At 45.7% G+C, this 23,158-nt stretch overlaps 1 protein-coding gene across 2 annotated transcripts in view; it reads right to left on the bottom strand.

Moving 5' to 3' along the window:
* Nucleotides 1-10,570: 10,570 nt before the first annotated feature.
* The window catches only part of PDPN (podoplanin), a 29,167-nt gene continuing 16,579 nt past the window's right edge, over nt 10,571-23,158 (bottom strand). Inside the window, exons 2-6 of one of the 2 annotated variants that reach the window (XM_008148201.3) lie at nt 21,260-21,396; nt 17,674-17,797; nt 13,505-13,531; nt 12,823-12,934; nt 10,571-11,957 (exon numbers count right to left, since the gene is read on the bottom strand). In XM_008148201.3, coding sequence (XP_008146423.3) covers nt 11,951-11,957; nt 12,823-12,934; nt 13,505-13,531; nt 17,674-17,797; nt 21,260-21,396 — 407 coding nt within the window. In that variant the 3' untranslated portion in view covers nt 10,571-11,950. The remainder of the gene's footprint in view (nt 11,958-12,822; nt 12,935-13,504; nt 13,532-17,673; nt 17,798-21,259; nt 21,397-23,158) is intronic. The other variant, XM_028155595.2, reaches the window with a different exon arrangement.

Here is a 23,158-nt window from a genome sequence, read left to right as displayed (position 1 = left end):
TCCTGGAGAACCACTTCCGGGGTGAGGAGGGGAAACTCATCAAGAAGATGGGCGACACCTGACTCACCTCTGCAGGCTGTGGGCCGCCAGGCTGGGCTGGGTGAATATCTCTTTGAAAGGCTCACCTGCAAGCATGACTAGGAGCCTTTGGAGCCCAGAGGCCTTTGAGGGGCCCCTCTGCATCCTCCTGGTGTCTGGCCTTTGCCTGAGCCTCTCCCTGAAACTACTAACCATTCGTTTAACCACCCTGAAGCCCTCTCCCATGCATTGGACCAAATGGAAACAATAAAGCTTTTGGCAGCAAAAAAAAAACACACGTCATTACAGCAATAAAAATTATGGTTAGAAATAAAAAAATCAAGACTTTTAATAGAAAAGACACACAAATATAAACTTAAAGAAGTTCAGTGGGAAACTCAATAATGTTACGTTTGAAGCGGAAACATTACTACGAATATTTGAATTTTTTTGTTTGTTTTGGAAAATATGTATTTTCTAAGCCAATTGACAGGAGCAATAACAACACAATAGCAACCAATACACCATTCCCCACTAAAAACAAACAGGGCCTATCAGAGAAATAGCTAAGTCTAAATTGGAGGCAGAAGATGTTTGCGTTGATCCTGTGCCAGCAAGCAAGGATACTCTCAAAGACTGGGGTCAAAAGCCAGCTTGTGGGGTTACCATGGCCTAAGGTGGGACAGTTGGAGCATCAAAAAGAATAATGACTGTAACTGATCAAGACACACAAATACGTAAGTGTCGATGCATTCATAGTGATCATTAGAACGAGAGCAAGAGGAAGAGAGAGAAGGAATAGCAATAGCAGCTCAAAGAATTTCACTGGGTTCCATTGAGGCTACTATTGGAAGCTAGGGCACCAACTCTGTTGTTCTGTTTGTGTGATATGTCCTATTGAGTTGGCTCTATAAACCCCCCAAAATACACGGGGCTTCCGGAAGGGCCCATAGCTGTAGACTGTCCCCGTGAGAGCACGAAACGTTGTCATTTTCCAGAGCAACAGTTCAGTTGAAGAAATGATCAAGTTTCTCTTCCCTCGATGGATGACATTCAGAGGCAAGAAAACTGTGTTTGCTTTGAAGAAAAAATTAGCATCAATCATAGGTTATGTTAAAACTCGTCTGAGACATTTAGGAAGGTTAATACATATGGAAATATTTATAGGGTCCTTAATGCAGGGCTGGAGACTCTTAGCCTGGGTTCTACAGGAGCCTCTTTGAAATCCTGACAGATGGGTATTGAATTGAACCCAAAGGTCAAACCCGGAGCCCTGCCGCCAGGCCACAGATTGCTTCTCCCGGGCTCCTCGAGTGTTATTTCTGGAGGAGCTGTGGCCTTGGGAACTCAGTGTACACGCTGATCAGTAACCAAAGGCAAATAGCTGTCCTTTGGGCATCAGCTTCTACCATGGTAACTGCTAATCCTCTCCTTTTAGGACTTGGCTAATGTCCCATGTGGATGTGTTACCTTATTTGAGTAGAAGACACACACATGAATTGGAGGGTCCATATACTATCAATTGATGTTAATGGAGTCCAATGGCAGAACCAGGACTGTCTGGCTTCCCACTGACTTTAGCATAAAGACCCAACTCCCTCACCTTCCCTTGCAGGGAGAGGGGGGCTCCTAGCAGGCTCACAGAAATGCTCTGTGGGGACTCTGAGCCCCGAGGAAGCCCCCAGGGGGTACAGATTGGAATGAGGCACACGATGCCTGCTCTTTGAGAATCATTAGCCAGGTGGGCCCTAACAGAATCCTCATAAGATGGGGTAGAGGGAGTTTGGGGACAGACAGAGGAGAAGGCTGTGTGACCATGGAGGCTGAGTTTAGAGTGAGGCAGCCACAAGCCAAGGAACCTGGATGGCCCCCAGAAGCTGGGAGAGGCAAGAAACAGACCCTCCCCAGGATCTTCCATGGGTAGAGCAGCCCTGCCAAGGGTCCCACATGGGGGATGGAGCCCACAATCAGACATGTGCCCTGACTGGGAATCAGACTGTGATCTCCCCGTTCATAGATTGACACTCAACCACTGAGCCACCCCAGCTGGGCATCCCCCATTCGTTTTACATTAACATTGTAATGGCAGATAGCCCAGTCCAGCAAGTTGAAGTGTATTTGGCTAGTACATCCATTTCCTGTGGCTGCTGTAATGAGGTACCACAACCTGGGGTGGCTTAAAACAATTGAATTTTATTCTCTTACTAGAGGCCTGGTGCATGAAATTCGTGCACAGGGCGGGGGGGTGGGGGTGGGGAGGGAGTGGGGCTCAGGCCGGCCTGCACCCTCTGCAATCCGGGATCCCTCTTGCAATCCAAAACCACTGGCTCCTAACCGCTCACCTGCCTGCCTGCCTGATGCCCCTAACTGCTCCCCTGCCGGCCTGATCCCCTAACTGTTCTCCCCTCCTGGCCTGATCCCCCTAACTGCCTAATTGCTCTCCCCTGCCAGCCTGATCCCCCTAACTGCCCTCCCCTCCTGGCCTGATCCCCCTAACTGCCTATCTGCGTTCCCCTCCTGGCCTGATCCCCCTAACTGCCTATTTGCTCTCCCCTCCTGGCCTGATCCCCCTAACTGCCTATCTGCTCTCCCTTCCTCTCCGTGCCCTTTGGACCCCTGGTGCAGGTGTGCTGAGAGCTCTCTGCCGTGACCTCGCCCCCATCCTGATTGGTCATTACGTGACAGCGTCCCAGACAATTTGCATATTCCTCTATTATTAGTATAGATAGTTCTGGAGGCCAGAAGCCCAAAATTAAGGTGTTACAGGACTGGATCACCTCTAGAGGCTGCAGGGAAGGGTCTGTTTTGTTCTTCTTCCAATTCCTGGGGGCTACTATTCCTTGGCTTGTGGCCACATCACTCCAGTCTCTGTCTCTGTGGTCACTTGGCCTCCTCCTCTTCTGTCTTCTCCTTTACTCTGTCTTAAGGACACGTACTGGATTTAGGGCCCACCTGGGCAATCCAGGGTGATCCCATCCCAATTAACTACGTTTGGAAAGACCACTTTGCCAAATAAGGTCACATTCACAGGCTCTAGGGATTTGCACATGGACATGTCTTTTGGGGCCACCATTGAACCCTCCACACCTAGACACAGGTTTTCTTCCCAGTGCCCTGAGTCCCTTAAAGAAGGCTAGAGGCCATGCCCTGGGGAAAGCAATCTAACTACTACCCATCCCACGAGATAAAGTTTTCCGGAAGAGAGTTAAGAGTCTCACAGAACTGAAGGAGAAGGCTCAGTCCTGGCTGTGTTTATGTGGGTGGGCTGGCCTAGTGCCTGGATGGGCAGGTTCTACCATCTCTCCACTCACCAGTCCTCCACACTTGTGTGTCCGGGTCTGCTGTTCTCCTCAGGGAGACCCTCCACAGGACCCTCTGCCTGGGCAATCCCGCTCGTTCTTCAGGCTCAGCCCAAATATCCCTTCTTTCACGTCACAGCGCCCACGGGACGTCTGCATCTGTAGCAGTGACCTGCGGAGTTGGGGGACACGCTCAAGAATTGCTTGGGGTACAGGAACAGTTGAGAACTCCTCTTTATATTTAGTTTCTATCTTCAAAAATAAAAAAGAAATCAACCCTTTCTAAAATTCAACATGCAACTTGGCGGAGGTCTGTGTATATACACTTTATTCACGGTGTATATTGTGTTGCATGTGAGATTGTCATTATTGGACTATTTTTTGTTCTATAAATGTGGCAGTTTCATGTAGTTCATCTAATATTACCTGAGAGTGAGTGCTTGCAGAGCTGTTACTGATGGGAATCAAAAGTTTTCGGTCAGTAGAGTCAAATTATGCTATCTTACCTCGCTATTGCTTCCCCGCACCAGTAAGCCTGAAGGTGGAGAACTGAGCCTCTAATGCAGGCGTCCTCAAACTACGGCCCGCGGGCCACATGCGGGTGTTTTTGCCGTTTTGTTTTTTTACTTCAAAATAAGATATGTGCAGTGTGCATAGGAATTTGTTCATAGTTTTTTTTAAACTATAGTCTGGCCCTCCAACGGTCTGAGGGACAGTGAACTGGCCCCCTGTTTAAAAAGTTTGAGGACCCCTGCTCTAATGTCTTGAGTCTCCTGCACACACCTAACCTTGACCTTGGGTTACCGTAGCTCTGGACGAGGCAGACGCTTCCTCAGTTTGCATTTTGCATCTTGCATGCCTCTTGGTGCCTTGGGAACGAAGAATATCATAGTTTGAACCGCCTCTACCCCTCCCGTCCCACCTGATGGCCCAGCTCCTTCTGTCAGGCCCTGGAGGAGCCATTGCACACCCACCAAATGCAGGGGAGCATGTCAAAGGCACCCAAAGCTCCGCCTGCCCTTACCTCTGAGCTCCAGTAGCCCTGTGTGCTGGGGCATAAGTGACAAGCAGGGCCATCGGTCTGGGTGTCCCCATGGCAGGGAGGCTTTGCCTGCTAAATTCCCAGCGGCCATGATTAGACCTTACTACCCAGGAGAGGTAGTGGCAGTGAGCTGGGCTGCCACAAAGAGTAAGATGACATTAAACCACGTCTCTGACATAGACATCAAGGTGACGCTTCGGTGGCATAATTTCAGGGATGGCGGTAGGGCCTTTGTTCTAAAGCTCTTTTACCACCGGCCCAGTTTCTGAAATTTTACCATTAGTGACATTTCTTTGCTCTTCTTCTTCCCCATTCTTTCCCCCTCAGGTGGGTCCATCGGCAGCCTGTGTGTGTGGCGAGGGGAGGGGAGGAAGATCCATCCATGGGGTCTAGACCAGAGGCCTGGGGGACAGGAGAGAACAAAGACAGGCGGGAGAGTGCCAAGGCAAGTCTTACTTTTGCCACAACCATCTCTGGGATCGTGTCGCTGTGTGCTCACCGGCCGGACAGCGGTCTGTAAACACCATGGCTGTTTAGTCCCTGTGAATGCAGAATGCTCCTGAGACCCCAAACAAACCACAGAGCCAAGGGGATATTTTCATTGGCACGCTTTATGAATTACTGGGATACTTTCATCTCACTGTTAGCATCTATGGCACAGTGCCTGGCTCACAGGAGGCGCTCAATCAATATTTGTTGAATGCACAGCCAATAGATGCTGGACTTTAGTTTCATTAAAGCGTTTCTGACCACTCAAGGCGCGTGTTGAGTGAAATGAAAGCATTTCAGGGTTAGTCACCATGAAGGATGGGGAAATGCGCAGCTGGGTCTGCCTTTGTATTCCACTCGCCTATTGTTCTAAGCCACATTTCTTTCACCATGGATTCCTCCAACATGAGTGAAAAATTGGAATGACGGTTTGGGAAGGTCTAGTCACATCTGTCTGTCACAAAGGAAGCATGGTGGCTGCCAACCCATTGTTTGGAAGAATCAAGGGAATGGATCAAGGTCAGAGTGGAAGAGGCCAGTGTTGCTCTCCATGTGGGATGGGCTGGATGGACGGTGGGAGCTGCCCTCACAGATGGGTTACTCTGGGGGAGGGGAGGAGGGGGGTTTCCAAGGGCAGATGTAGCAAATTATATCCATCTGGGTGACTTAAAACAACAGGAATGTATTCTCTCACAGCCCTGGAGGCCACGAGTCTGAAATCCAGGCGTCGGCAGGCCATCTCCTTATGAAGACTCCAGGGGAGCTTCCAGCTCTTCCAGCTTCTGGTGGTTCCAGGTGTTCCGTGGCTTGTGGCAGCATCACTCCCATCTCTGCCTCCCTCTTCACACGGCCTCTCCTCTGTGTCTTCGCCTCTTCTTATAAGAGCACTTGTTATTGGATGTAGGGCCAACCCAGTTAATCCAGAAGATTTCAACTTGAGATCCTTAACTTAATTACATCTGCAAAGACCCTTTTCCCAAATAAAGTCAGCTTCACAGAGACTGGGGCTCAGGACTCAGACCTATTTTGGGGGGTATGTGTGGGGGGGTGGGCAGCACAGTTTAACCACCACAAGTGGGGTCAACCCCAGTTGTTTTCTGAACGTGATGCTGATAAAATGATCTGTGGAAATCATTGAGAAATTCCCAGTCAACATCAAGCATATTTCTTCTTTAAAAGAAGAAAATGTTGAACTTAATGTCATGTGCCTAGCAATTATGACTCATTTTTTCAGGAGTCTACTTCACATCTTTAAATTATTTTTCTTCTACATATTGGAAAATCTCTTCCAACAACTGATCTATTGCTTTGCACTTAACACACACAACTGACTTTTGAAATTTACTAAGTTGCATTTTTATTAGAAACTAGAGGCTTGATGCATGAAATTGGGCCTTCCTTCCCCTGGCTGCCGGCACCAGCTTCCCTCTGGCACTCAGGACCCAGGCTTCCCTCCAGTCGCCAGCAGGCACCAGGACCTGGGCTTCCCTCACAGCCCTGGCTTCATCCAGAAGGTGGTCCGGCCTAATTAGCATATTACGCTTTTATTATTATAAACTAGAGGCCCGATGCATGAAATTCGTGCACTGGGGGAGGAGGGGTGTCCCTCAGCCCAGCCTGCACCCTCTTCAATCTGGGACCCCTTGGGGGATGTGGCCCGATCCCACTGGACATCCCTCTCACAATCCAGGACTGCTGGCTCCCAACCGCTTGCCTGCCTGCCAGCCTGATCACCCCTAACCACTCCCCTGCCAGCCTGATCGACACCTAACTGCTTCCCTGCCGGCCTGATTGCCCCCAACTGCCCTCCTGATTGCCCCCAACTGCCCTCCCCTGCCGGCCATCTTTTGGTGGCCATCTTTGACCACATGGGGGCAGCCATCTTTGACCACATGGGGTTAGCATCTTGTGTGAGGGTCAATTTGCATATTGCCTCTTTATTATATAGTATAATGAGCTAGCTCCAAAAAAAAAATAATAATAATAAATGCTTTCATGGGAGATAGATGAGACCTTTCTATCATTTTGAAAATAAATAATGTATTAAAATGTTTTCATATTTTAAAAAAGTCAGATCAGATGATCAACTGAAGGGAAACAGAGACAAAGGGTGATTATGAAGTTATTGTCCATTTAAATAAATTAATTTAAATGTTTCTGTGAGCATCATTCTTGTAAGAAAAATTGCAAGTAATTCCTAGTCAAGTCTTGATATTTAAACATAAAAAAACACACAAAAACTACACCTCATTTTACTTCTATTTTTCCTAGAGGACAAAATCCTGCTCTCTAGAAAAATGGAAGTTCTTTTATTATGACCCCATTTGTCACAGTGTTATTTGGAATTCAGAAATTTATAAACATCCTAAATATTTATTGGCAGAGAAAAGCCTAAGTCAGGGGTCCTCAAACTACGGCCCGCGGGCCACATGCGGCCCGCCGAGGACATTTATCCGGCCCGCCAGGTGTTTTTGCCGCCGCTGCCTGTCCTGTTTAGCAGCCGACTCGTCCCAGGCCCACAGTGCGCATGTGTGGAATGTGCGCCGCACTCTCCGACTCCCCTCCTTCTCTCTGAGGGACAGTGAACTGGCTCCCTGTTTATAAAGTTTGAGGACCCCTGGCCTAAGTAATGGGGTAGAATCATGATCTAACACTCTACACCAGTGATTTTCAACAGTGTGCTGCAAGAATTTTTAAAACATGCAATACCTGACTAGTCAGGGGCACTGACCTCTTTTTCCCTTAGATTGTCAAATAAAAAATAATGACAATATTCCCGGGCTAGTGTTGCTAAATGGTTAGAGTGTTGGCCCAATCACTTGAAGGGTGGAGGGTTTGATCCCTGGCCCCAGTTGGGGCGTCTATGGCAGGCAACCAATTGACATATCTCTCTCACATGGATGTTTCTCTCTCTCTCCCTTCCCTCCCTTCCACTCTCTCTAAAAATCAATGGGAAAAAAATATCCTCGGTAAGGACTAACAACAAAAATGACATTGTTTTTGTCAGATCAACAAAAATTCTACTCTTTGGTGTGCTGCAGAATGTTAGTAATCAGTTTATGTGTCGTGAGATGGAAAGGGGTGGAAATCGCTGTGCGAGACCTGCCGCACAGGCGCCGGGCAGCTCCGTGCATCGGCGGGAAAACCCTCACAAAAATAACGGGGATGGAGAAAGCAAGTTGGCGATACAAGTTGGAAACATATACAACAACGCTGTATCTTGATTATGGCTACATACACCTAAAATAAGAATGGCAGGAAAATAGACGCGTTTCCGAATGAAATGCACCCTGCGCAGAGGAATGATCCCCCTGGGAAGGGGAGTATGAGGAGCTGATGTCAGAAGGGACCATATGTGCAAGTTTTTATTTAGAAAAAAACAAACAGATTATAGAGAAAATGGTAGGGTTTGCTTGAGCTCAGTGGTGGGTATATGGGGCTTTGTTATTATTCCGTGTGAAATATTTTATGATTAGAAAAAGGTTCTTACTTTCCACTGGCTGGAGAGACTGTGTCTTTGTGCTCCCGTTGAGCTGATGGGGAGGCAACTGATTTTAACAGACAACACGTGGACGGAACAAAGGCAAGGAGGGCCAGAGAGCGAGTCAAACCACCTGCACGGCTGTTTCGGGGTGTTTCGGGCATTTTGTGACGCTGTGATTTCAGGCAACTGTTTGAACCTCAATTTCTTCCCTTGCAAAATGGGGATCATCTGTCTTGCCGACTTCACCGGGATGTGTGAGTAGATGAGCTATGAGAACAGTAGGGACGTTGGGGTAATTGCTGCGAATGGGGGAGCAGTTACTGTGTTTTCCGACAGGCACTACCCATCTACTGTTTACTTTACGGCTGATGACAGCGCTATGGTGTGCGTATTGTTTTCTACATTGTTTCACGTAAAACACTGTAAGCTCAGAAGCAGAGGGCTGCCCCGTGCTCCTCCTTCCAGAACCAGCCTTTCCTAAGACGCAGAGTTCACCTCGGTGCCTGCTCCCAGGTGGCTCTAATGAGAGTGGATGGGGCTGTTCCCTGGACTCCCATCCCCGTGGCAGCTCTGATGGTTTCCAGTCCTGTCCTGCGGGGAGCGCGCCAGGAACATAGTTTACACCTGACATAGCTGCGCCTGTTCCCTTTCCGTCTGTGGGACCAGGTGGATGTGGTTTGTTTTCTGCTGGGACAGTCATGCTTTCTGAATCGTCTCATGGACGTTCTTAGGAAGAAACAACGGCCCAAAAAGCTCGCAGCTGACTCATCTGGGGATTTCAGCTGTGAAGTAGCAGGAGAGGACGTGGGGCCTGGCCTTTTCCATGACACATCACTACTTATGAACCGTGCACTCGGGAGTCCTGGTATCTGGCAAATTCAACAATCGGATTTAACATACTGAGTATTCGTGTTTTTTTTTAAAATATATTTTTATTGATTTCAGAGAGGAAGAGGGAGAGAGAGACATCAATGATGAGAATCACTGATTGGCTGCCTCCTGTGCACCCCACACTGGGGATCGAGCCCACAACCCAGGCAGGTTCCCTGACGGGAAATCGAACCGTGGCCTCCTGGTCCATAGGTTAACGTTCAACCACTGAGCCACGCCGGCTGGGCAACATACTGAATATTTGTTATGAGGAAAGCCTGATTCTCCCAGCTCTCCTGTTCCTGGCATCCAATTTGTATGAGAGGGGATAGGACTGGCAGGGAGTTGACCCAGGGCGTGGCACTGGAATTCTTCTGGAGCAGCGCAGGCGGGGGTGGGAGGAGCAGGCGGGTGACAGAGGCAGAGAGAGACAGAGCCTGGCCACTGCAGTCTCCAGACCAGCAGAGCATTTGTAGCCGAGGACCAAGGAGCAGTGAGCTGTCCCAGGAACAGGAATCTGGAACATGCTCCCAGACCCACAGGCAGCTGGAACACCCTTAACCAGGGTATTACCTCCTGTTCTTGTGTAACCCAGCCCAGCACACCTGAGGGCAGGTCCCCAGGGCTAACGGGCAGGAGGAGGTGTAGCTAGCTGCTCCCTCACCTGATTCCTCTCTGGGGCAGAGAAATCAGGAGCCAGGCCAAACCTTCTAAAACGTGTGGGGATCAGAGCAGGCAAAAGAAGTCCCAGAGTGCCACTTGTCTTCTCGTCCCATTTGTCTGCTTGGCCTTCACCTCTCTACTTAGGCAGATCCCTGGGCGAAAGGCGTAGTTACATTTTTCCCCATGGTTGTACTTCCTATCGCCATTTATAATTCGCTCCCAACGGAGTCAAGAGACAGAGGTTGACATAACTTAACCAGCTTCTCTGGAAATGTTCCTCAGTGTGGCCCGACTCGATCGAGGTCTCCAATCAAAGCTCTGACTCAATGTTATACTCAATCATCTGTTTTATTTTAAACATGTCCACACTGCATTGAGCATCAACACAGATGTGACTCAGAAACCCACAGCCCGGTCCCAGCAGGTGATGGGTCCAGTGTACGACTTGGGGTGGACCGTTATTGTTCACAGTGAAAGAATAAGAGAAAGAAGAGATGAAATGGACATTATTCCCAACTCCTGTTTGGGAATCTGAGTGACGAAACAGGAGGGTTTTGAGCTCATAATGCTCTTCTTAACCCCTTTCTCTCAATCAAAGATGATGTTCAAACATGGAACCTGGGCTGGTGGACCAGCTGGACTTAGGCAACAGAAGGGCACACTGTTAAAATAACGTCCACACGTTACTGCAAAAAAAAAAAAAAAAAAAAGGGGGGGTGGAGGGGGTGGAGTGGGGAACAGCTGCGCTGATAGTTTACTTTTTCCTGTTTGATGAGCTCGTGCAAGTTTACAGGATATCAGATCTGCACAAACACAGTCACGACGGAGCATCTGCTAAGTGTCAAGACTTTCTGTTTAGGAAAAAGCCTTCAGCTGGCCCCTGGGAAGCAATGTGCTGAACTGGGCGGTGCCCACACGGAACAGTAGCTTGGGCACCTTGATTCTGATTTTTCAACTACGACCCCACAGCAGTATGTGGGATCTCATGAAGACCGGGAGTATCTTCTGTTTTTAAATCCCGCTGCTTTTAAACAATTAATATTTTATAAGATTATTCCCTCTAAGGCAGGAAGGGAATGTTAGAAACCCGGCAGGTTCTGGCTCCCATGCCAGAGGCACACGGAGGGCTTCCTTCCGTTTGGGGACCACCGTGGTTCTTGGTGTCTGGGATAGGTGAGCCTCTGGCACCGCCAGGCCTCCAGCAGCCTCCTGAGCCACCATCAGGGCTGAGGTCTCCATAGTCTAGATCAGCGGTCGCCAACCTTTCGGACCTCACGGACCACCAGTGGTCCATGGACCACCGGTTGGCGACCAACTGGTCTAGATCAAAGCAGCCAATCTGAAGAGCCTGCGTCATGGGAATGAGAAGGCCACCCCCTTACCACTGGCTCCCCAGCATCTGAGGGAAGCAGAGGGTCAAGTAGGAGCTAACCTTTGAGTCATCAAGTCATCGCTGGAAAGGAAAGGAAAGCAAGCCTGGAGGCTGCCCCGTAGCTTGTTAGCTTGTTGTGAGATTTACATATTGCTCCAGTTGAGATTCTTCCACTTGATTATTCACACCAAATCGGGCTTTAAAGATAGACCAAACCAGACCGGAATGTGTACATTTCAACAGATCAGAAATTGCAAAATGCTGATGCCATTTACTGACACAGCACTAGACCCAAGGACTCCGCTGGTATAAATATTTCCAGATTCCTTTGCATTTTAACAATAACAGAGAACGGTTAGAACAAAGGCATGATTACGGCATCTGCCATCGATGGAATTACATTGTCTGTCTGAGTGACAAATCAATCTACAGAGCGTGCTCCATTTCCTATGCATTTTGTTTTTTAAGTCATCTTTTCCAAAACTTGTATGTTAAAAAGAAGTTTCTCAAAAGACAAAATATTTAGAGGAGCAAGTCTTGTGGATGGATGATCGTTCCTGCGGTTGCTCTTGGCAGGCGGAGGGATCACCATGGATTCTGAGTGGGGGGGCCAGGCATTTCCATGGGTCATCTCCTCCCATGTGCTCAGGGACAGGGGAGGTCGGAAAGTCTTTTTTAAACATGTTGGCAGAAGGGCACAATCCTTCAGCTCTTTAGGGCCTGTGAAAACAAAGAGAGAGGTGATGGTCACTCCTTTTACTGGCACTGGGAACAGGAAGCCCATGAGTCATGTGCCTATTGTCCTTCTAAGTCTTCCAATTCTGGAGTCTTGTGCTCTTCTCTCTCAACCATTCTTCCTCCATGCCTGGGTCCCACACAGCCAGGGTCCGATTCCTGGGCATCTCCAAATACATAAACTTGTGACTGTATTGTGAATCGTGTCTCTCAAATCCCCAGATCCATGGTATCTGTCCTCTTCCTGTCCCCCAGACTCCCCAGTCACATATCATCTTCCCAACAGAAATACAAAAAAAGATTTCCTCTGGCTATGAATTCGAATGTTCTGAATTCTTGGGGAATTTCAATAAAGAGGAAGAATTCCTTCTCATCAGTAGCCAATGCTAGGAGTACACTACCATGTGTGTGGGTGTGTCCAGGGCAGGATGGAGGGAGGGACCCCATCCCAGCAGAATTCCTCATCACTATGAGACCTGGCCCCACAGCAGATGGTCTTCTGGAAACCTCCCACCTCTGATGATCGGGAGCAGGGTGATGAGGTGTCAAGTTCAAACTTGGTTTGGGTTTTCTCTCAAATCGTTAGTTGGGAAATAAAGAAAAGAGGTCAAGTTTGGTCAGAGTTCAATGGAAGTCAACCATAGAGTCACCTCTGGCTATGACTCTCTTTTCTTAGGAACATGTAAGTCCCACGTACACACTTGTTCTTCTGGGGAAACTTCAGATGTAGGGCTTCTGGAGGCCGGGGCTTTTGACCTTGACCTTCATTTAAAGGTTTCCATTAGCTCAAAGGTCAGAGCTCTAGACTACCTTCACTCATCTATCACATGGGTGTAAGTTGTTTACTTACGAGTACCTTCCCGACATTTTTCGCACAACCACAGTGATGATCCCAGCAATGAATCCAATGCCTAGTAAGACGCCAACTATGATTCCAATCAGGGTCCCAGTCGAAAAGCCATCTGAATGAGAGGGAAGAGACCATGAGCCCAGATAAACAATACACCTACCATACAATGTGTCATCCACAGCGCCACTGCCCTACTGTAGATAGAAATCATGTTCCATGCTGTTTCTCCTGTATCCAGTGGAAGCTGTTTTAGAAGAGGAGAAACTCTGGGCTATTCTAATCTCATCTAATGAATGGAGAGATTTCTGGGTCTCAAGATTGATGAAGTATACCATTCATACAGCGTGGATTCACAGTTAATCATTGGGTAGCGTTTGTGTACAGCTATTAAGTTAGCCCCCATTTTCACTCTTCATAACAATGAACTGTGATTTGACATCATTCTCCACAGATGTCATTAAGTGAATAGACTCATTTGTGGTTTGATTATTTTCAAATTCAGGCAATTCCCTTTTCTCTCTTAAAAGAAGTTTGAAACCTGTTTCTTGGAGGGTTCTCTATTCTGCACTTGTTGACTCCAATCCAGAAAAGAATGTAATTTATCACAAAGATTAGGTCCAAAGAAACCCCCCACTCTTTTTTAAATCTGAAAAGAATATTTTGATACCCAAACCTAGCTTACCTTTTGCACCTGTTGTCTGTGTGTCTCCTGTAAAGAGAAATGTAATGATATAGAATTATTAGGATTTAATAACTGTAATTTAACAATTGGCAAAAGATGAGTTTACCCTAAGAGGAAGGTAGCAAAACACAAGCAAAGAAGATAATTTCTTAAATAAATTGGATCAGGGGACTTTTAAGCAAGCTTTGACATGATCCTGTCTTCAAAACTATTATTACTAAATTTATGAACACTTCTTCATGCCTATGGGTCCAAAGTACTTTTGTGTACATTACTTTTCTATCAACTCAAGGCAACTGGCCCACAGAGGTCTTAAATAAATGATTAGAAAGTTTCAGAGCTTAGGGTAACAAAGAATCCAAGGCTGTTGATTCTTGGTCCAATGTCAAGGTCATGGAAAACTCACCCACTGTGATGAGGTCTGTTATGAAGAATTTTTATTTTGAGAGCAATATGCTCTAGTTTTGGAAGGTGTGGCCAAGACTGAGATTTGTCTTTTGATATTAATTCCCTGCCTTTTTTTTTTTTAGTAGCAAAATTCACATTTTACAGGGCAGTAGCAACATGCCCCGCTCAGTTTAATGAAAGAATACACACTTTGTATCCATGCCACTGTGATTTTAGGATTTCTACCTGCAGCCAAACCTAGTTCAATAGTTGCAATGTGAATATTTTCATTTACCTATCACGTGGGTATCAGTTATTTACTTACAAGTATCTTCCTGAAAGTAAATAAGAAAATGGTGAGTTTCAGATAGTTTTACACAATTCCTATTTAAAATTAAAGGTGTTTTGTTTTGTTCTCTCCCATTAACCTCTCTGTAGAGAGTCCTTAACTCCTCTGGGGGGGGGGGGGGGGGTATTTGTTTATCTAGTTTGCAGATGGAGAAAAGTCAAGGTGCCTTGATTTCATGATACAATGGAGAGAAGTGAACCAATCAGGCCCTTCCCTACAACCTTAGCTCACACCTTGCAAAATGCAGATACCCAAGAACGTTCTTAATGAAAGATGAAACCAGCCGTCCATCATCTACAAAATGCTTGCTTTCCCTAATGGTTGGGTTTGAAAGAAGCCATCCCTTTGTCTCCAGAAAGACACCTTTTCAAGAGGGCCCCAGAGGAGGTAGGGGTCTCCCTGCATGAGCTGAACCTAGGCTCGGGAGCACTCACATGGAGCTCAAGTGGATGGTGCTATCCCACCATAAACGTGTTTTGGAGGCTGCTGGACCTGAGTCCTGCCCAGAACAACAGCATCGTCAAATCAACTCCTCAAATGTCATCCCCGGCTGCCAAATACCAGCAGAAACAGGTCTCATTGTTTGCTTATCATGTCTTAATACGGTGGCTGCCAATTCCAACCTCAGAACACGCCATCATCACCATCAATGACACCATGAGTTAGGAAATGCCAAAAATAAAGTTTATGGAAGATTCCTTACTAAATTAGAACGTATTAGTCCTGTCCTCCCTAGCTCCCTTGCAATTACATGGCTGTGATCATAAAATGTGTCGTAAATGTGAACATCATCACACTTGGGCGTTTCATGGGAAAGACATCTGCTGCCCTAATGAAATGACCTCTTAAGAAACCCAAATGCTTAAAATTACATTTTAACTCGTGTAAACATTTCCTGGGACACTGAAATATGAAGTGGGAATGTACGGTTAGTCACAGGTTTTGTGACAGGGTGGGGCAGGGGACACTGCCAAGGAGTAACCAGGAGTGTTTTCCAGGCAATTGAGAATTTTTTTTAAGGATTAGGAGAGGTATCGTGGCACGACAGAAAGAATACACAACTTGGAAGTTTCCATTTTCTGCTGCCCATTAGCTGTTAACAATTTCTTTATTTTCTTCTTGTTTGTTTGTGTTTTTGTAAATCCTCACCCGAGGATATTTTTCCATTGATTTTTAAAGAGAGTGGAAAGGAGGAGGAGGAGAGAGAGAGAAATATAGATCTGAGAGAGACACTTCAATTAGTTGCCTCCCACACACACCCCAACCAAGGCTGGGATTGAGCCTGCAACCAAGGTACATGCCCTTGACCAGAACTGAACCAGGGACTCTTCAGTACACGGCCGATGCTCTATCCACTGAGCCAAACCGGGTAAGCTGTTAACCAGGTAATGCTCCATTTCTTTAGCATCTTCGGGTGACCTTTAAGCTTTATTTTCAAAGCGCTTTCAGAAAGTTTTCTTTTCTATTGTGGTAAAATATACATAACACAAAATTTACCCTCTTCATCATTTTTGTGTACAATTCAATGGCAGAAAGTACATTCATATTGTTGTGCCACCGTCACCAACATCCATCTCAAGAACTCATCTCACAATACTAACATTATATACCCATTAAACTATAACTCCCTACACCCTCAGCCCCAACCCCAGACGACCATCCTTCTACTTTCTGTCTCTATAATTCTGACTACTTTATGCAGTGTACCTCATCTAAGTGGGATCATACATCATCTGCCTTTTGGTGACTAGCTTATTCTAATTAGCATAATGTCTCAAGGTTTACCCATTTGTACTATGTGTCAATTTTATTCCTTTTACAGGCTGAATAATATTCCATTGTATGTATTCAAGGTGCCTTGATTTTGTTTATCCATTCATCTGTCAATAAATTCCACATTTTAGCTACAGTAAAATAATGTTGCTATGAATGTAGGTGTACAAATATAAAGGTTTTTGTTTTTTTAATCCTCACCTGAGGACATGTTTCTATAGAGGAAGGAAGGAAGGGAGAGAGTGAAGAGAATGAGAGTGAGAGAGAGAAACATCAATTGGCTGCCTCCTGTAATGCCCCACCCAACTGGGGATTGAACCTGAAACCTGGATAAATGCCCTGATCGGGAATTGAACCGCCATCTTTCAGTGTACGAGACAATGCTCCAACTAACTGAGCCACACCGGCCAGGGCTAAAGCATTTTTTAAAAATCCTCAGAAGTGCTATAGATTTTGTAAAACCAGATTGGCTTTGGGTCTGGAAATGTGACACTAAAGAATAATTTTCTAGTCCTAACCGGTTTGGCTCTGTGTATAGAGTGTTGGCCTGCGGACTCAAGGGTCCCAGGTTCGATTCCAGGTCAAGGGCATGTACCTTTTTTGCAGGCACATACCCAGTAGGGAGTGTGCAGGAGGCAGCTGATGGATGTTTCTCTCTCATCGATGTTTCTAACTCTCTATTGCTCTTCCTTCCTCTCTGTAAAAATCAATAAAATATATTTGGGGGGGAAAAAAAGAATAACTTTCTAGGTGTTCAGATGTACGTTTGGTTTGAGGAACCACTGTACTAGGCAAAGTCTTTGTGTTTCCTTTCATTTAAAGATGGAAATACCTATCACTTGTTCTCAAAGCAGAGAACTCTGTTCAGCAGCCCAATTTTATCTAGATAAAATGATTTATACAAAATAGCTCAAGTTAGTCATCACTCATTGCAGTTATGGCTAGTTCCTTTTCTCGTTCACCCCTATATACTACAAAATTAGGGCATATTAAAAAAAAAAAAGGACTTAATTACTTTAAAAAAAAGCTCTAGAAATAGGAAGCTATCTCTTCCTATTGCTGAGTTGTAATGGCAATGATCTGTCCTTGTTTTTGTCAGGGATGGTCCAAACCTCATAATCATGGCAAAGACCCAACATTCTCCTCTCTAGTTTCTCCCCCAGATGTTCCACTCATAAAGCTCAGGTGTCAACCGTGTATCACAAGTACAACCCCAAATCCTGGTCAGAAAAGATTCCTGCTCCGTGGATATGGACATGAATTCCATATAAGATGGCAAACAGTATTATAGAACCCATTGATATTTACATAGGTTGGCTGAGTTTTATGCTTTTAGGTAAACACAGAAAATTCTTAGTGTAGCATTCTACCCACTTATGGTCAGCAACACGACACCAGTAGCTACTCATCTTGCCCCGGTGGGGGTATTATCACTTGTTCTCAAGGCAGAGAACTCTGTTCAGCAGCCCAATAAGTCAAATTGGATTTAGCAACCCTAATACATTGAGTTCTGAAACTACCACATAAAGCTTGGTTTGGAATTCACTCTTGCATTCCAAAAATATGCCCTGCTGATTATTACACTGGGTCATGGTTTCTGGAGGGTAAATGACTGTGCAAAAACAAGGTCAATCCGTGTTGGGGTGACCGGGTTTCTTACCTCTGGGGTGACTAGTGGCCTCATTCAAGGCTGTGGTGCTCTGGGCTTCTTGGGGGTGGCCTGTGCTTTCTGAAGTCGGCCGGTCCTCTATAGGAGTGTCTGTGCGCTTTGCATTGGTGGGCACCTATTGGAGACGTAATTGAAGCAAAACAGAAATAAAACATCATGTTTTAAAATACATACGCGGTCTTATAACGGAAAAGAACACAGTAGGTCCTCGGGTTACGTCGGAGATCCGTTCCTGCGTCGCGACGTAACGTGATTTTTGCCGTAAGTCGGGACCCACCTACATAAGCACCCACGTCACTCACATGGAGCACACACACAGCAGTAATGAAGTGAAACAGTAAAAAAAAATTAAAAGAAAGATAACAATTCCTGACCTTTACTTGTGGTAAATAAATAATAAAAAAACATAAAGCACCTATGTACATACGTCGAAATGACAGAACTTTTTTTTTTTTAATAAATAAATGGGAGATGGCGATGTAACCACGAAATGACATACATCAAGTCTGACGTAACCTGAGGACTGTCTGTATACGGTGGTGGCATAAATAGATAAAATATATGATGACATAAATTTAAAGTGGAAACCAGAAAGCAAACCAACAGAATAACGGGAACATGAATAAAAGCATGCCTCCAGAAATGAATACCGAGTGTTTACTTCCATGGGACTTAATTCTTCAGAAAACACATGATCCCTAAGCTTTAATTCTTCCTCTCCCTTGAATTTGAATGGCATTTCCTCCCTGCAACATTTTGGGGGCATATATTATGTTGTATCATACTTTAATGGCCCCCCTCTCCCAATAAGAGTAATAGCTAACCTTTTTAAAAACATATGATGTGCCAGCCCCTTTAAATACCTCATTTATTGCACATACACACACACACACACAAAAAAAAATCCTATGAAGTCAATCTTATTATTAGTCCTACAGTATGAACAAGGCTTAGAGAGGTTTGAAAATATGCCCAAACTCACATAGCCAATAAGCGGCAGAACAAGACTTGGAAGTGGTTCTGTCGACTCCAAAGTTTAGGCCAATGTAACATTCCCAAATATGCTCACGAGCACAAGCAACAAAAGAAAAAAATAGATAAATGGAGCCTCATCCAACTTAAAACCTTTGTGTATCCAAGGACACAATCAACAAAGTGAAAAGGCAACCTAGGGAATAGGAGACAATATTTGCAATTCATATGCCTGGTAAGCGTATGAAGAAATCCTATAAACTCCACAATAGGAAATCAAATAACCTGGGGACTTTAATACAATAGCCAACAAGCATATGAAAAGATTCTTAATATCATTAATCGTCAGAGAAATGCAATTCAATACCTCAAAGAGATTATCACCTCACACCTGTTAGCATGGCTATCAGAAGAACAGAAAACACTGTGTTGGCAAGATTGTAGAGAAATCGGAACCATTGTGCACTGTTGGTGTAACTGGAAGGGATGCAACCACTAGGGAAGCAGGATAGAGGTTCCTCAGAAAAATTAGGAATATAATGACCATATGATCCAAAAATCCCACTTCAGAGTACAGACCCAAAAGAACTGAAAGCAACGTCTTGAGATATTTGTACACCCATGTTCAAAGCAGCACTATTCATAATAGCCAAAAGCAACCCAAAAGTCCATCAATGCTGAATGAATAATAAAAATGGCGTATATCCATTTAATGGAATATTATTCAGTCTTTAAAAAGAAGGAAATTTGGACACATACTACAACATGGATGAACCTTGAGGACATTAAGCCAAGTGAAATAAGCCAGTCAGTCACTAAAAGACAAATGTGGTGTGATTCCACTGACATGAGGCACTTAGAGCAGTCAGAATAGAGATAAAAAGTAGAATGGTGGTCACCAGAGATTGGAGGGAGGAGGAAAAGGTGAGTTGTTCAATGGGTGCAGTTTCAGATTTGCAAGATGAAGACAGTCTGGAGATCTGTTTCACAAGATGAATATACTTAATCTACTGAATTGTGGGTACACTTAAAAATGGTTCAGTTGGCCCCGGCCAGGTGACTCCAATGTTACTTTAGAGCATTGTCCCATATGCCAAAAGACTGCAGGTTCGATTCCCGGATAGGGCATATACCTAGGTTGTGAGTTTGAACCCAGGTTGGGTGCATACAGGAGGCAACTGATTGGTGTTTCTCACATCAGTGTTTCTCTCTCTCTCTCTTCTCTTCTCTTCTCTTCTCTTCTCTTCTCTTCTCTTCTCTTCTCTTCTCTTCTCTTCTCTCCTCTCCTCTCCTCTCCTCTCCTCTCCTCTCCTCTCCTCTCCTCTCCTCTCCTCTCCTCTCCTCTCCTCTCCTCTCTCTCTCTCTCTCTCTCTCTCTCTCTCTCCCCCCCCCCGTCTCTCTTTCGCCTCCTTCATCTCTCTCTTAAATCAATAAACATATCCTCAATATCCTCAGGTGAGGATTTTTTAAAAATGGCTCAGATGGTAAACTTTACTAGTATGTTATGTGTTTTTTAACACAATAAAAAATATGCTAATGAGTATCTACCATGTGCCTCGCATAGTTCTCAACCCTGGGGATAGTCTTAAACAGGGGCTGGCACACTTTTCTGTAGAAGGCCAAATGATAAATATTTTCTCAGTTGTAACCAACTACTCAGCTCTGCTCTTAGGGTATGAAAGCAGCCTGAGATCATTCTCAGCTAAATAGGCGCTGCTGTGTTCCAGTAAAACTTTATTGACAAGAACAGGGGGTGGGCCCAATCTGGTGAGTAGTTTGCTCTCCTCTGGCTGAGAGAGTCACTCCTGGGGGGTGGGGATGGGATTCCTTTAGGCCTCTTTGAAATAATGAGTGAACTTAAGAATCATGAGGAAAAAAATCAACCATGGACCGATCTGGGGAGTATTCAAAGCAGAGAAAACAGAAACCTGAGTTGGAATAAGTCCAAAGGTCAGAAGGGCCAACATGGCTGAAATAGAGAACTCGAGAGGGACAGTGGTGCAAGAGGATGTCACAGAGGTGGGCAAGAGCCTCTGTCCCATGTCACTACATTAAACGCTCCTCAAGGGTGGAAGGTGTGGCCTATATCCCTCCTCAATGCCTCCCAGAGCCTGGCATCTGGTCTTGCCCACGGCAGGGGCTTAAGATATGTTATGACCTGATTAAAGGTCTTTAATGTGGGGATGTGTCAGTTGGGACTCCACATAGTCTACACCAGTATGGTCTGTGGGTGGCTTCTAGTTGGTGCTTATTACCAGCGACTGTATGATAGGAAGTTGTGAATATCTATCTAGAAACTTTTATAGCAATCCAAGACGTGTCTTGTATTGACACGTGGGCTATAGTAGACTGGACATCTATAAACCAACCTCCTTACCAGTTTGAGAAGCCCTGATGTAGACACTCGAAGCACCTGTGATCAGCACACCAGTGACCTGCCAGCTGGATGAAACTGGGAAGTCACTTTTGTTGCAAGCCATGCGACAACTCCTTTGTATGGTCCCGCTGATTACATATATGCATATGTAAATATATTTATACATATATGTCCTTGCATGTGATTGCATGCTTACAAACCAAATTCCTCTCTTCCTGGGACACTCACCTGACTTGTGAAGCCAGCAGGCTTATGGGACTGTTCACTGGCAGCTGGGGTCATCGTATTATCATCCACACCTGGGGTCATCATGCCACTTTCCATACTTGGGGTCGTAACATCGTCTTCTGGCAGGACTGTGCTGGCTAAAAAAGAAAGACCGAGTCAGGGCTCACGGTGGACGGAGTATGGGCAGACCTAACGGGCTGGCTACAATGAGATGATTTTCCCCATTTCTTTTTGGGATTTGTTGTTACATTTCCTGCTTAGCACAAACCATTCTCCTTGCTGCACCTCTGGCACATACAATGGCCTGGTTGCACCATTGCCCAAGAAAGGAGGGTGGAAAGAGAAAAAGCTGAAGCAGCCAGCCCCTCCTTGATATCCCCCTGGGGCGGACTGTACACCTGTCCTTTTCAGGTACTATTCCAGATGATGAAGTAATGTATTCAGGTTATTAGAATATCATGTAGACCTGGAAAAGTTCTAAATTATAGGCACCTCGGGAGAGTTCCAAAACCACTTTGCAGGCTCTACCTCCAACCTACTAGATCAGAAATGTCCCAAAAGCAGGGTCTCCATCTTTCCAAAGTCAAGTTGGCTCTCCATTTAACTTTGAGACTGCTGCCCACCTGAATGATTAGCATTGGCTTGGACCACTGACCTCAGAGATTACATAGAGTTCAACATCCTATCTTACCGTTGGGCTAATGTCTGCAGGGGAAGGTCAGCAACACACTTAAGGATGCCAGCGATAACTAAGTGAACTCTCCGTGCACCAAGAGCTACGCTCCTGAGAAACCTCACTGGCCCTGGCCCTGGCCCTGGCTCTCCTGCATTAACACTGGGTGAATGACCCTGTTGTGCCAAAGAAAAGGTTTCTGGAGGAGCAGGGGGTAGCAAATTCTAAAAGCGGGCAGAGAACAGATAACAACAGTGGCCTCTTCTTCAACCTGTATCCCAATGACCTGAGCTAATCATGACCAAGCCGGAGCACCATCTCAACTCACCAGATAACCCTTTCGCTAGTTAAAAATCTGACTCATTGGCCACAGGCTCCGTCCGCAGACTCAGAGGGGCTCTGGAAATCCCATGACTAAGTACAGTTGCAAAATAAGGGAGCACACGCATCCCAGGAGCAGAGGGAGGGGTGCTCGGGGACTGCTTTGAGGATGTAATTAAAGAGCGGATGTTTGTAACCAGGCCGTGCGCAAGTCAGCCAGCAGCCCATCCTGGCTTTAAGATGCCTGTTCCTCCCGATGCTTCTTGCCGGCCCAGCCACAGGCACCGCTAATAAATATTTGATCACAGCGTCTTTGCTGATGCAGAGGGGGAAAGCCTCTAGAGCAAACTCGTTTGTTCTCTCTGCACCTAGTCCCACTCCAGTGCTGCCGATCAATGTCTTTGGATGAACCTAAGAGTATGCATTTTTCATCTGGGTGGCAAAAGCCTTTCACCAGTTAGCAAGAACTGAATAATAACTCAGCGCATGCAAATGGTTGGGCTTCCCTCTGAGCCATTTGCTGGGTGGGGGAGAGGTGGGGCAGTGATTGGCCCCCACGAGGATTTAGGCCTGTGCTGTAGGCAGATGTTGAATATATTAATGGATTCTCAGGGGGGAAAGATCCCTTTGCCTGGCAAGTAGTCCTTATTAAAAACACACACGCGCACACATACACACACACACACACACACAACTAAATATGCTATTTTTTTTCTTCCTCTCTTGCTTTGAGCTCAATTAACAAGTCATCAATGTAAAAAAAATGTTTTCCGGCGCTGCTCAGCAAAATCATGTACTACGGGGCATCCTCTAACTTGAAAAAACAAACCACCCTTGCTTTAAAAACAAAAACAAAAAAAACACACAACACCAAGTACTGAATGAAGTTGGTCTGAATTCTTTCA

Source organism: Eptesicus fuscus, chromosome 9 (genome assembly GCF_027574615.1).
Source record: "Eptesicus fuscus isolate TK198812 chromosome 9, DD_ASM_mEF_20220401, whole genome shotgun sequence".
Lineage (NCBI taxonomy): Eukaryota > Metazoa > Chordata > Mammalia > Chiroptera > Vespertilionidae > Eptesicus > Eptesicus fuscus.
Note: the sequence above shows the minus strand (reverse complement) of the source record. Positions and strands in the feature narration are given on the sequence as shown.